Raw genomic sequence first — 14,098 nt, forward strand, 5'->3', positions numbered from 1 at the left:
GTTATGAGAGATTATGATCATCATGGTCTTAAGTTGCGGAGACCACAAAATTGAGAAAGTTCACAGGGCCATACACTGAAAATGTTCAGAAATTAATCAATTGATGGAGCAAGGAAGATAGCTTTTACTATAAATATCGCCCGGGTGAGACTGTCGACTTTGATCAGGGACACTCAGGTGCACTTTTGAAAGATACAGAACCATGTGTTTAACAGTTGTAATTTTTGTTTTCTTTATGTGATCGATACTTGTGGTTGAGGTAGAGCAGAATGGAAAGGAACAAAATAGAGAGTGACAAACACCAACAAAGTAGGAGTAAGAGGAGTTCAGGGGAAGAGGAAAAGGACACAGGGGGATGAGCTAGCACTGCACACAAGTTGAATGAAACACAGTTAGGAGAAGAAGGGGTAAAGCAGGGATGAAACAGAAAAGGAACAAACCAACCAACAATGAACAAACAAGAAGAGGTTTGGGAAAGGAGGGGAATCACAATAACCTGGAAAATGGGAGTGCTTGCGAATGAGGTAATTTGGGGTAGAATTAATAAAGAGTATATGTGGTGGATAAATTGAGGTAGTGGTGAATAACTGCATTGAAGCTCTGGAGGGAAGAATTGGACTGAACAAACTGGGGATGTTGGTTCCACATTGTGAGAGAAAAGAGGAACAAATGAGTGGAGGTGAGCAATGAGCTTGGATTTTGGGAGTTTAACAAAAAGAAGATTACTGGAAGACCATGTGCACCGTGCAGAAACCTGGGAGGAACAGAGCCAAGAGAGGGAAGCAAAGATAGGTAATATTTCCAGGGAATCAGAAAGATCATTAATGAAGATCGATGAGAAACTCGACTGAGCCTAAGGCACTGCCTTGTGGCACTCCAGCCTTGACAGGGAGAGGAGATGAGAGGATCCCGTTAAGAGCTACATGTTGAATATGGGAATGGATGGAGTCAGTGATTCATGAGCGGAGTTAGACATCCCTGATCTGGAGAGATGGTCCTGATCTCATGCTTGAAATTGAGGGCTACCATCCATTGTTTTGAGAGTGGAAGCACCAATGTAGAAGTACCGGATCTAAAGCCGAACTGATGATCTGAGTTCAGGCCGCCGGACAAAAAGGAAGGATCTCATGTCCTCTACAATGATAGATTCCATGGCCTTGCTTATAACTGGAAGCAAGTTAATAAGCCTTCAGTGAAGAAAATACATTTTTGCACCGTGTTTCTGAATTGCAGTGATGTTGGCTAACTTCCAGGCAGATAGACACTGACCCAGAGAGAATGATCCAGTGAACATTACAGAAAATAGGGTAAGCAAGAGCAGCAGCACAAGTTTTTTTTTAGAAAGCTCAAACATGAAACAGTTAGCCAAGCATTCACCTTGAAGTAACAGTGTGCTTACTTATTTAAAAGGTCTTCCTGTGTGTTTCGCTCGATATTCTTCCGTGGAAGTGTACAGCCGGTCTCAAAAAGCACGAACAATGGGCGGATTACAAACTGAGCTTCGCTGCACAATAGTCGGTCCCTGAAGGATCTTGCCTCTTCAAAATGATGTTTTTCCTGTTCCAGGCAGGTTTCAGCTTGCTCTTATCCAATGGGAGATCCTCACAATGGTGATGGAGAGCAAAGGGTCTTCTTTTTTTTTTTTCTTCGTTATGGCCAAGTCGAACGCACCAACCTTTCTTTCCATACAATCAATTGCAGCAGAAATTTTTCATGAAATGTCAAGAAGCATAATAATAAAAGACCTTTAGGTCAGATTTCGTTATGCTGTAGAAATGTTTAATGAGCTTCGTGGATGATTTTAGAATCAAAGTTGACAAAAATTTATAATTCGACTTGCTCATGCGACATAATGTGGAACTACATGGTAATGAATCCTTTATCTTAACAACCCCGGTGTCGTCATAATCAAAGTGATTTCCTTTTCCTGTAAATGTAGAAGAGAGGCAGTCTCGGTGTAGAAGTTTGGTGGTGAGATGAAAAAAATGTACGCAGAGACAAGTCTGAATTCATGAAGTTCTTGCTTTCTTCCTTGCGTGGTATTTCTAAGGGCGATTGACATTGATTTATTACTGGAATTTACAGGAGGCTTTGTGGCATTCTCGACCTGCTTCCCCGACTTGTGTGAAGTGGCAAAGCCAGCTGTTCGGCTTCCCATGAGTATCTCACAACCATGCCTGCCAGTGTCCAACCTGGGTCCAACCTGCATCCTCCCGCACCTGTATCTCGGCTCTGAGAAGGACGTCATGGACGAGGTACGTTTATCAAAGGAGAAAGACGATTCCTTGAATGGTTTGTAGTTAATTGCTGGAGTGAGACTGAAATATGGATTCTTTTAACTCCTCCCCTCCTAAATATGTTGATATACTCTTTGGTGAGAATCCGACGGGAAATGTAGCTCGCTGTTGAACTCTTGAGTTTGAAGCTGTCTCAACCGAACTATCAAGTCAACCTGATAATTTGCTGACACTACATCCTTCAGAAGGGATATTAAGTCTGTTGTTCTGTCTTCTAGCGCTTTAATGATCCATGGTACCTTTAACAAAGGGTAGGCTATTTTTTGCTATACCTTTTACAAATCATAAATTCCTGTTTTTATTGAGGGTTGCCTGAGCAACATCCCATTGACAACTACAGTATGAAAAATGTTCATGATTGGTCATAGTTGCATCATGACCCCCAGATGATTATCGAGTTACAAGAACAACAACTCTTTGGCAAGTCACCTAGGGTCTACAATGGAGTTATTTACATATTATGTACAATATGTCACATCAAAAGCACTATAGTACTGATGAGCGATTAAAAATAATGAGAGTGGAATGCTTATAGATGTTAAGAGAACATTGAATGAGCAAAGATAATTTGTATCACGTTTCTGAGGGATCCTTTTCCTCAATCATATCTCGAAAGCCAACTGTACCTTTACAAATCTGACATGACAAATGTAAAACAGTTTGATCATGTCTAATCAATCTATCTCTCACTCTTTATACAACATATTATGTATGTATGTATAATAATGGAGATTCTCACAGAATATTTTACCTTATTCCACCTGCCCCTCCCCCCCTCCCCCTTCCCCCTCCCTGCACCTCATACCACACTTCCATCCCATCCCCCCTTGTTCTTAACTCATCTCCCCACTCCTCCCCACACTTTTTCCATCTCTTCCTTCTTTTCTCTTCCTTTTTTTCAATTCATCCACCCAAGCATGTGTAAGTGATGGATTGAAACCTCAATGATACAGATGGGTGCCCTGCTAATTCTCTCGATGGTCAACGAATCTTGCGTCATTCGATAAGCTGAAGAATTTCCTCAGATCTCTTTCAGTGTACTTTAGGTTAATCTCTTTTTGTCCAGATTAATTTGTAGGGTTATGCTCCACTTTAGATACTATTTACTACTCTGGATGTTAAAATAATGAGATAAAGGAAGCCAAAACATCGAGGTGGCATCAACAAGTTACATCATTTGGAGGTTAAAGAGTAGGTTTATGGAAAGGGATATCACACAAACAATGCGTATTTAGTTATACATGTACTCCCATCGGAGCTTTGCCAAAGAAGTATATGGCACTTGTAGAGGCAAAAGATGTTGAAAGATGTCATAGTAGCATGCCACCATTTCTGTTTGAAGATACAGTACCTACTTTTTCGATTCACTGGGGAATATGAACAATGATGTCACCCAAAGCAAAATATATCCAGTGAGAAAACAGCAGGCTGGTTTTATAAAAGGAAGATGGACTGTTGAGCAGATCTTCACTCTTTGAGCTTTGATAAAAAGTGGAGCTATACAAAACCCCTTTTTCATTGCTTTTATAGATCTTGAAAGAGCTAATGATTCAGTTTAGAGAGAAGGTCTTTGCATAGTATTAGAACACCAATGATTTCCATTATAAATGTTAACAATACTGAAAAAGTTGTATGAAAGGGTACAGAGCAGTATTATTTATAAAGGACTTTCCTAGTGGTACGCATACTTATCTCTGAGCTTTCTAGCCTCAGTTTGAATCCCGACCCAGCTATAAACTGTCATCCCGGTGTTTCACAGGCAGGGGGATTGATCGATGTGTTTGTCCTCTCTCTGATGGACGTTAAACTTGGTGAGCCATCTGTCAGCATTTGTTAGCGGGCGTTAAAGATCTAAGTGTCCTTTGTGAAGAGTCCGCAAGCCAGCACCATGACCAACTTACAAATTCCAGCCTTAACTACCATTAATGCATCAGCGGCACAGCCGTGCCCTCAGCCAATGATGCTACCCCACAGCCTTGTGCTGCCCACAAATGAAAAAGAAGATTTATGAAGGAAAGCTTAGGGAGTGCTTTGATTTGAAAGAAAAACGGGAGAGTAAGACAAAGATGTGTTCGCTCACTGCATCGGAATTCTTCAACATATTTATGGATCAGATTATGTGTATCGTAATCGAGGGTGTAGAGGAAGGTGTAACAGTTGATGAAGAGACTATGGTAAGGTCTAAATTTCCCTCATATTATCATACTGCTTGCAGATACGATATAAATCGTTGCTGCATCCGTACCAAGGATGGAAGGAATAACTCAATATTTTGGAGTAACAATTAGCAAAGCAAAAAGTAAAGTAATATTAGTGAACAGAAAAGAAGAACAAATACCTCACGTAGAATCAAGACAACATAATTTAAAGCAAGTGAATCAGTTGAAATATCTTAGGTCCATTGTACCATCTCATAGCAAAATAACAAAGGACATATCAAGAATGAAGACAGGAGCGACAACAACTGATAACACTTGGTCACTTTTATTGAAAAGGAAGGCCATATTTGAAAAGGTAAAAATGAACATGAAAAGGGTTGTAGAGATTTTTGTTTACGGATAAGCCACAAAAACCCTTTAAAACAGAGGAAACCAAGAAGGTCACTAGGTAGAGTGTGCATATCTCCACCATGTAATGCCTCATCCACGAGAACATATCGGGCCCAATCAATACATTTTTGAAATATCAGGCTATGTCTCATTTTTGCCCCGATCAATGGTGAAGAATCACTTTAAAAATTAAATCATTCTCGCATCCAGATCTGGATTTGGATCTTCACCAAAATCGAATCAATTTGTCCTTGCCAGACACCCAACCTGTCCACCAAGTTTTGTCCAAATACGTCTCCCACTTTTTGAGATATCATGCCAGATATCGTTTTTGGCCCTATCTCTCAATGGTGAAGAATCACTTTAAAAATTATATTAGTCAGATCCGGATCCGGATCTTCACCAAAATCCAATCAGTTCGTCCTTGTCACGACTGAACCTGTCCACAAAATTTCATCCAGATCCGTCCAGAGCTTTTCGAGATATCCTGTACACAGACAAACAAACAAGAAGAAGACGTCGTGCAGAGCACGATACTTGCAAAATTCATAAAACAAATTTGGCCTCAAAAATAATTGCTGGTTGAATTAAATGACCAAATATGCAACTCCTCTTCAAATTTCAAGAGAATCAGATGAAATTTGACAATTTGGGAATTTCGGCCTATGTTGACCTTTTGGTCGATGTTGACCTCCAAAATAATCGGTGGTTGAATTCAGTGATGTGAAATATAAATACTCTTCAAATTTCAAGTCAATCAGATAAAAATTGTGATTTTAGAAATATCACCTCAGTTGTTGACCTTGGACTATGTTGACCTTTTTGTTCATGTTGACCTCAAAAATAATTGGCTTGTTGAATTCATTGACCTGAAATATAAACCCTCTTCAAATTTCATATCACTCGGATGAAAATTGAGGAATTTAGAAATACCTCCAAAGTTGTTGAGCTTTGGCCGATGTTGACCTTTTGGTCAATGTTGAACTCAAAAACTACAGGCTTCTTCCTTATGACAAATTCTACCGTGTGGTGAAGTTTTGTGAAGATCAGTTTAAAATTGTGACCTGTGGGTGACAAACAGACAGACAAACAGACAGAAAGGGGTAAAAACATAACCTCCTTCACCTTCAGAGGCGGAGGTAAACGAATATGTCAGCGAAAGATGAACAAATTCCAGTTCGTGTGAATAAATAAATATGAAATATTTACTTATTCTCGTAAATGAAAGATTTATGCTTTGGACATTTTGAAAGGATAGAGGAGGAAAACCGAGGGAAAATAATGCACCAAAGCAGGAAGAATGGGATAAGATATGGATAGACCAGTGGGTAGAACAAGAACCAAATGGAAGCAAACAGTCGGGAAGGATATAGTGGAAGCTGGAATTACGACATGGAAGAAGCACGTCTCACCCAATGCAGGAGAGGGTGCAGAGCTGTGGTTCACCTACCTCATGATCTCTCATTGTCACTTATCACTTCACTCAGTCATATGATATCAACATATGAAGTTGTCAAAAAAAATGGCAGTATTTTGTGCCCCCTCCTCCTCGTTCCCATTTTTTCATCCATGAATTCTTCCTTTCTCGAAAGCATGGGGAATTATATTTGATATCTCTCTTTTGGTGAATTTTCATTTTATTTTCTGTTTTTATACTTGAGACCAACTCTCTCGTGTGTGTGTGTGTGTGTGTGTGTGTGTGTGTGTGTGTGTGTGTGTGTGTGTGTGTGTGTGTGTGTGTGTGTGTGTGTGTGTGTGTGCGTGTACAGGATGTGATGGTACAGAATGGCATCACTTTTGTCCTCAATGCCAGCACGTCATGTCCCAAGCCAGACTTTGTTGCCATCGCCAATTTCATGCGGGTCCCTGTCAATGACGGTTACTGCGACAAGATTCTACCATGGCTCGGCAAAGCGGTCGACTTCATAGGTGCGTTGCTTACCAGTAAGCATCTGGCACAAAGTATGGGAGGGAAAGGTTGTGAGGAAAATAAATGTGCCTGCTGGGTTAATCCTGGTAAGTGAGAATGGGAAACCAGGTTATATTTGTGGATTGACAGTCACATAACTCTCCAGAACTGTAAGTCAAGTTGTGAGGTGCAGTCCATGTATTCCTAATCCAGCTGTCAATGAATCATTTTCCCAAGATGAGACCAAATGTAAGCAGCATCGATCAAAGGTTACTCCACCATAAATTACGGGATACCGACAGACGCAATTTGATTATAGCATGCTGGTCTTGCGGTTGATGCTGCAAAAAATTAAGACTCAATGGGATGCAATTTGTTGAATAACTAGAGCTCTCACTGGTCCTACCATCCTTTCAATAACACTCCGTCACCTTCTGTATGGTAGCTTTCACTGTATAAATGTTCTCAAAAATTTCCTTCTCCCCAACAACCCATGCGATATAGAAAAGTCCAGTTGATGTGGGCATCAAAATTCTGGAATAGACCATTTATCAATTATATAACCATCCACAAATCCAAGCTGTTGGGGTTAGGGTTAGGGTTCGGGTTAGCAAATTTAAAAATTTGTTAGGGTTAGGGTTAGGGTTAATTTGCTAACCCTAACAAATTTTAAAATGCCATGTCTTTGCTTCTATGTGTCATATTTTCACGATATTTTTGTCGAAATACATGTTTGAGGTCAATAACTTAATTTAATGACATTGCAAGTGGCTGTGTGCATTGATTAGTCATAAAAATACATGAAAGAGCATCTCACCGGGCAGGAAAAAGGTTCCAAGATGAAGGCTGCCTAGCTGAAAATCCTGAGGAATGAGAAGATGTTGTTACCTACCACAAATAATGTGAACTCGGTGAACAGGGTAAGAGCGGCTCTCCATGCCTTGGCACAGCTGAAATAGCTCATCTCAGACTCACAGTCAGAATACCCCGAGTCGTCTTCAGAGTGACGAGCAAGCTGTTCAGGACCCAGATAGTTGCATCACAGGGTTTGACTGCGATCTGTTTGATATGGAGAAGCCACAACTGAAATTTCTGGAATCTGGAGTTAATGCTTCTGATGAACTTGTTCGTGACTTTGAAAGTGCCCATGAATACGGTGTAAGAAAAGTGAAACTGTTCTTCATTGATCACATGTTTTTAGAAAATACACCCTTCATTGCTACAATACACAAAAGTTCAAGGTGTAGTTTCAGCAATCCACCTGCGAGTAGGGATGCAATACCAACAAAAGTGACAAAGACAGATGCCATGAAAAATAAAGCGATGACTTTAGTAATCGAGGTGGTACAGACAGCTGAAGAGAAAGTTACTCTTGCACAGGTGATGGCATACCATGTGACAGATGAGTGCCTGCCAATGTTCAACATCAACGGCACCATGAAGAAAGTCCAGAAATCAAAATTAGTCGAGAAACTGCACATGTAGCTCATTGATCCCGTTCCTAATAGGTACATTGCATTTGTCGATATGGGTTTTGTGAGGCGGCTGGATTCTCCATCTGCGGAAGATCATGAGAAACGAGACAGGACAACCTTCACATGGGGTGATTATGAAAATAAATTGTTCTCTATTATTTTTGTGAGGCATCCGCATGCAAGTCATATTGTGTTCGTGAATGACCCTTATGATGTAGGAATCACAATCAAACCTAGTGAGCATGAGCGACATGTAACAAATCCATCATATAAGGATGGCTCGAGAAATGTGTATATGAAGACATCAGATAAGCTTCCAGCCTCCAAGGATTTTCACAACCTATTCTGCAAAACAGCAAACAAACAAAGACTGCAGAAATTTCTCAAAGATTCATTCATCAAGCTCGCAAAGAAACATCTCGGTATTGGCTTTGTTTATTCAATCAGATGAAATTGTTGGAACCTTTCCGTGAGAAAAAGAATTGAAGATTTTGAATGTGAGCCCATTGAGGCAGACACAGTCATCTTCTACATCTATTCCCAGACACGGAAAGCAGGAATCATGGATGCAGTTGTGATTGATGCTGAGGAAACTGATGTAGTTGTACTTTCTTTTATGTTGCACACAAAACAAAGGACAGACTTGCTATCAAGTGGGATAAAGACATTATCAACTGCAGAGAGCTATGTTCACAGGACATTTTCAGATTATGGAAAGAAAAGTATGTTTGACAAAGGTACTACAACGCAGGAGGCACGCAGTGTATTGAGGGGAGTTGGGAAAGCACTTCCTGTGACACAGGAGGTGCTTCACCAAGTGGCCCTTTTCACCATCTGCTACATCTACAGTGGCAAGGTCTGCCAGACACTGGGTGAAGCCAGTGCAATGAAATGGGGCCAGATGACAAGGAAGTCCACATTTGATATTAGACAATTCCAAGATCAATGTACTGTACATGATATTTCAGTAGAGCAACCCACATATCACTACTGGAAGTGTAGAAACCATCATTTTTTTTCCTTGAAAAAAACAGTCCAGGTTAACCTTCAAGCACCCTCATGATGACCTCAGGCTCCATGACAGGTTCCATTGTTAGTATTGCACGAAGCTGCTTTGGTTTGTTATGTATTGGCTATAACAATTCACCCTATGGCCCTCAGATCGAGTGAAGGTGTGTAATAGCCGTGTGCTTGTGCACTGCTTGGCTGGCATCTCCCGCTCTGCGACCGTTGCCATTGCCTACATCATGAAGACGATGGGCCTTTCATCTGATGATGCTTACAGGTATAGCAGAGCCTTATTGCAAATGAGTATTAAGGAAGTTTCAACAAATGGCACACACACTACATGTACTTCTCAGTCTTGGTTATATGTTATACATTCTGAACATCTGTGCCAGAAGACATTCAGGCTGATGATACCAGTCAACAATTTCAAATGAAAATGCTCAACATCAGGCCCCCTAAAGGCCCGGTCACACCTTGACGTTTTAGCCAGCGATGGCAACGTATTAAAATGTATGTAAAATGCTGGCTTACGTTGAACTTTTGATGTTTTTTTTAAAAGATTCGGACATATTGATAGCGACTTGGTCTTATGTATAACGCATTGGTAACGGACACAGAACGTTTTGTTGTGTTATAGATAACTTATACCAACGAATGCTGAACCTGTTGTCGGCCTACACAACTGATGCCCAACGATAGTCTTACTTAGGCATAGCGCGTTACACGCATCGCCGACGATGTCGTGACGTAGCCTATTAAAAGGCTGACTCACAACGATTCGAATCATAACTGCCGTAGAAATGGAAGTGACAACATCGCGGTCACACCTTGGCGATCTTGCCACCGTATGCCGACCTAAGAAAAATGTGTCTAAAACGTTGGGGCACGTCAAATACGGTATGAGTAAGTTTGGTATACGTGAGTAGAACGCTAAAGTACGCTATCATACGTCATAGTAAGTAGAGTACGTCAAGAAATTTTAAACATGTTCAAAATTTTACGACGTACTCGGCGTATGACACATGTTCCGCATGCGATGGGGATAAGTTTTACACACGATATGTGGACGCTTACACACATCCACAAAGGCTACTTATAAGCTACTCATAAGTCGAAACACGTCGCGGTAATGTCTTTTTTACGCGAAACTTATTTCTAACTTATGTTTGACGTGCTTTGAACCAATTCTTTACGTAGTCCCAACACACATCGACGTATGTAGACAGATTCCAATGGCGTCTTCCAGTCGACAAAAAAAAAATAAATGAACATGTTTCTAGCTTACAACTGCCATGTAAAGACGTGTTCCCAGCGGTTTTGGGAATTGGTATATAAAAATGCTGCTCATAAAAGGGGAACCCAACAGTGTTTTCGAGTCCTTTTTGAGTCGATGTCCATGTATTAGTAATAGTATTAGTATTAGTAGTAGTTTGTTCATGTTGGCAGTAGTAGGTGAGTGTGAGGGGGAGGGTGTGGGTTATGATGGATCGTCCTTGCGTCTGCGTGTCCACGGGTAGGAGACATCTTTTCACCATTGTTCGAAGTTCTTCGCGGCTAATTTTTTTATGGGGCTTTTTCAACAATGAGCTATAGCTTGTTTTTACGATTTAGGTCTATTCATAACGGGTTGGACAAATGCACAATGAACTAATAATGTGCATGGAGCACTTTGATTACTTATAGATACGATATACCAACGAATAATTATCGTGAAGCCGGCGTTCACAAACTATGCCCAACGATAGCCTAACTTATCCATATCGTGCGGCAGTTTATCTTTGCCGGTGACATGGGGTTTGCTATTCATAGGCTGCCACTCAACGATTTAAATGGCTGCATCTCCACTATTGAAAGTAGACGCTTGCGCTCAACAATTGGATTTTTTTTACACTCAACGACTTTTAAACGGTACCACTCAGCTATTTCCATTGTTTACAATGAACGATTTAAATTGCTGTCACTCACCTTTGTTTTTTGACGCTGGGGTTTTGAAATTTGAAGCGTTTCTTCTGAACGTGTTAAAACGCTCAAACTCGACTATTTTAAATAGACGCTGCCGATGGACAATTGAAATCATAGCCAAGCTAGACATCGAAGTGTGAACATCCTCGTCATGCCGAAGAAAAGTTTGAAGAATGCTGCAAATAAGTGTCGTGGCCGTGGACGCTGACGCAAGGACGATCCATTATACCGACGTCTTTCAGCCTATGAGTAACTTAAAAGTAACGTCTGTCGACGTGTGGCAACGATCGCGTAACGTGCCAACAACACGTTAATCATAGGTTAGAAATAAGTTTTGGGTACGCTAAACATTACCTCGGCGTGTCTCAACTTATGATTAACTTACAAGTAGCATGTGTTGACGTCTGTCAACGATCGCAGATCGTGCATACAACTTGTGGCCAGCGTAGCGGAACGTGTGAGTCATACGCCGGCATACATCGTGAAATTTCAAGCATGAAAAATTTTGAGGACAACCAAAAAGTACAACGTTTAAAGCCAGCGTACTACGATGTATGGCAGTGTTTTTCAGCGTGCTCTCAATGTTATCAAAACTTACCCATAATGTATTCAACGTGTGCCAGCGTTTTAGAAAAAAAATTCAAAAATCGGCATACTTTGGCTAAAACGTCAAAGTGTGACCGGGCCTTAACAAACGGACGCCAACGTTGTCAGACGGAATGAAAACCCGTCATTCTTGTTACAAAAAGAGCTAAAATTGATGAAAAAGCGGCCGAAATTGAAACCAACACAGTAATTACAGTCGCAATAGCAGATATAATGGAAACCAACATGTTTATTCTACACACAAGAACTGTCGTGACGGAAACAAGTACAGACAATCCCGAAATAGATTGGTGGGGAACGGAAGCAAGATTGGTTATTTCCGTTGCGAAACGTCCGAGAGCGAAACAAAAGTGGTTCATTCCTGTTGCTGTAGTGCGAACAAGATTAGGCCCCCCTAAGAAATGGACGCCAACGTTATCAGACGGAATGAAAACCCGTCATTCTTGTTACAAAAACAGCTAAAATTGATGAAAAAGCGGCCAAAATTGAAACCAACACAGTAATTACGGTCGCAATAGCAGATATAACCAAAACCAACAAGTTTATTCCACACACAAGAATGGTCGTGACGGACACAAGAACGGTCAATCCCGAAATAGAACGGTGGGGAATGGAAGCAACATCGGTTATTTCCGTCGCGAAACGGTGGAGACCGAAGCGAAAGCGATTAATTGCGGTTACCAGAACATGGGAAACATGGTGGCTTGAAAAGTTCTTGAAGTTATGGTAAGTTAACTTTAACATAATCTGCCTTGAATATATCATGTCTGTAAATGAAAACCCATTTGTGGTACGGTATATTATACAAGCAGCGATAAATGCACCCTCTTGACTTAATGTCTGGCTGACATTTCGTGTAATTTGTGCCCCCGTGCTGCAGCAATCAGTGACGATTGATCGTTTGTATTTGTAAGAGGTAAAATTTCATAGTAATAATAAATTGCGAATTCCAATAAAATAACAAAGTTAATACGAAGTAAAAACTGTAAAAAGATCCCATACACGATCCCCTATGTTGAACTGGACATACACAACTAGCGATCCTTCACTTGGGGGCTCGAAATACAGGCAAACTAAACTTTATCATCACGACAAAATTCGGTTTAGTAAATTGTTAAAACTACATCAGGTACTACCCACTATAGATTATCTATATTACATTTATGTTCGAGGCACAAGCACTAAAAATTTACATACCGTAACAGGTCGTTCTACTGCTTCCGCCATCTTGTTCGCACTACAGTAACCAGAATGAATCGCTTTTGTTTCGCTCTCGGACGTTTCGCGACGGAAATAGCCAATGTTGCTTCCGTTCCCCACCAATCTATTTCGGGATTGTCCGTTCTTGTTTCCGTCACGACCGTTCTTGTGTGTAGAATAAACATGTTGGTTTCCATTATATCTGCTATTGCGACCGTAATTACTCTGTTGGTTTCAATTTAGGCCGCTTTTTCCTCAATTTTATCTGGTTTTGAAACAAGAATGCCGGGTTTTCATTCCGTCTGACAATGGTGGCATCCGTTTGTTAGGGGGACCTGAAGATGGCGGATGCAGTAGAACGACCTGTTACGGTATGTAAATTTTTAGTGCTTGTGCCTCGAACATAAATGTAATATAGATAATATATAGTGGGTCGTACCTGATGTAGTTTTAACAATTTACGAAACCGAATTTTGTTGTGATGATAATCTTTGGTTTGCCTGTATTTCGAGCCCCCAAGTGAAGGATCGCTAGTTGTGTATGTCCAGTTCAACATCGGGGATCGTGTATGGGATCTTTTTACAGTTTTTACTTCATATTAACTTTGTTATTTTATTGGAATTCGCAATTTATTATTACTATCAAATTTTACCTCTTGCAAATATAAACGATCAATCGTCGCTGATCGCTGCAGCACGGGGGCACGAATTTCACAAAATGTCAGCCACACATTAAGTCAAGAGGGCGCATTTATTGCTGCTTGTATAATATCCCGTACCACAAACGGGTTTTCATGAACAGACATGATATATTCAAGGCAGACTACGTTAAAGTTAACTTACCATAACTTCAAGAACTTTTCAAGCCGCCATGTTTTCCACGTTATGGTAACCGGAATGAATCACTTTCGCTTCGGTCTCCGCCGTTTCGTGGCGGAAATAACCGATGTTGCATCCATTCCCCACCGTTCTATTTCGGGATTGACCGTTCTTGTGTCCGTCATGACCGTTCTTGCATGTAGAATAAACGTGTTGGTTTCGATTATGTTTGCTATTGCGACCGTAATTACTGTGTTGGTTTCAATTTCGGCCG

The 14,098-nt window shown here is 40.8% G+C and overlaps 1 protein-coding gene across 2 annotated transcripts in view; it reads left to right on the forward strand.

Moving 5' to 3' along the window:
* LOC147034873 (dual specificity protein phosphatase 8-like) overlaps positions 1-14,098 on the forward strand; it is a 100,893-nt gene that overhangs the window by 82,894 nt on the left and 3,901 nt on the right. For both annotated transcript variants that reach the window (XM_085890428.1, XM_085890433.1), the window contains exons 4-6: positions 2,086-2,255; positions 6,616-6,775; positions 9,392-9,515. In XM_085890428.1, the coding sequence (XP_085746554.1) occupies positions 2,086-2,255; positions 6,616-6,775; positions 9,392-9,515 (454 nt within the window). The remainder of the gene's footprint in view (positions 1-2,085; positions 2,256-6,615; positions 6,776-9,391; positions 9,516-14,098) is intronic.

Source organism: Eptatretus burgeri, chromosome 1 (genome assembly GCF_056783735.1).
Source record: "Eptatretus burgeri isolate ZD-2024b chromosome 1, Ebu_testis_v1, whole genome shotgun sequence".
NCBI lineage: Eukaryota > Metazoa > Chordata > Myxini > Myxiniformes > Myxinidae > Eptatretus > Eptatretus burgeri.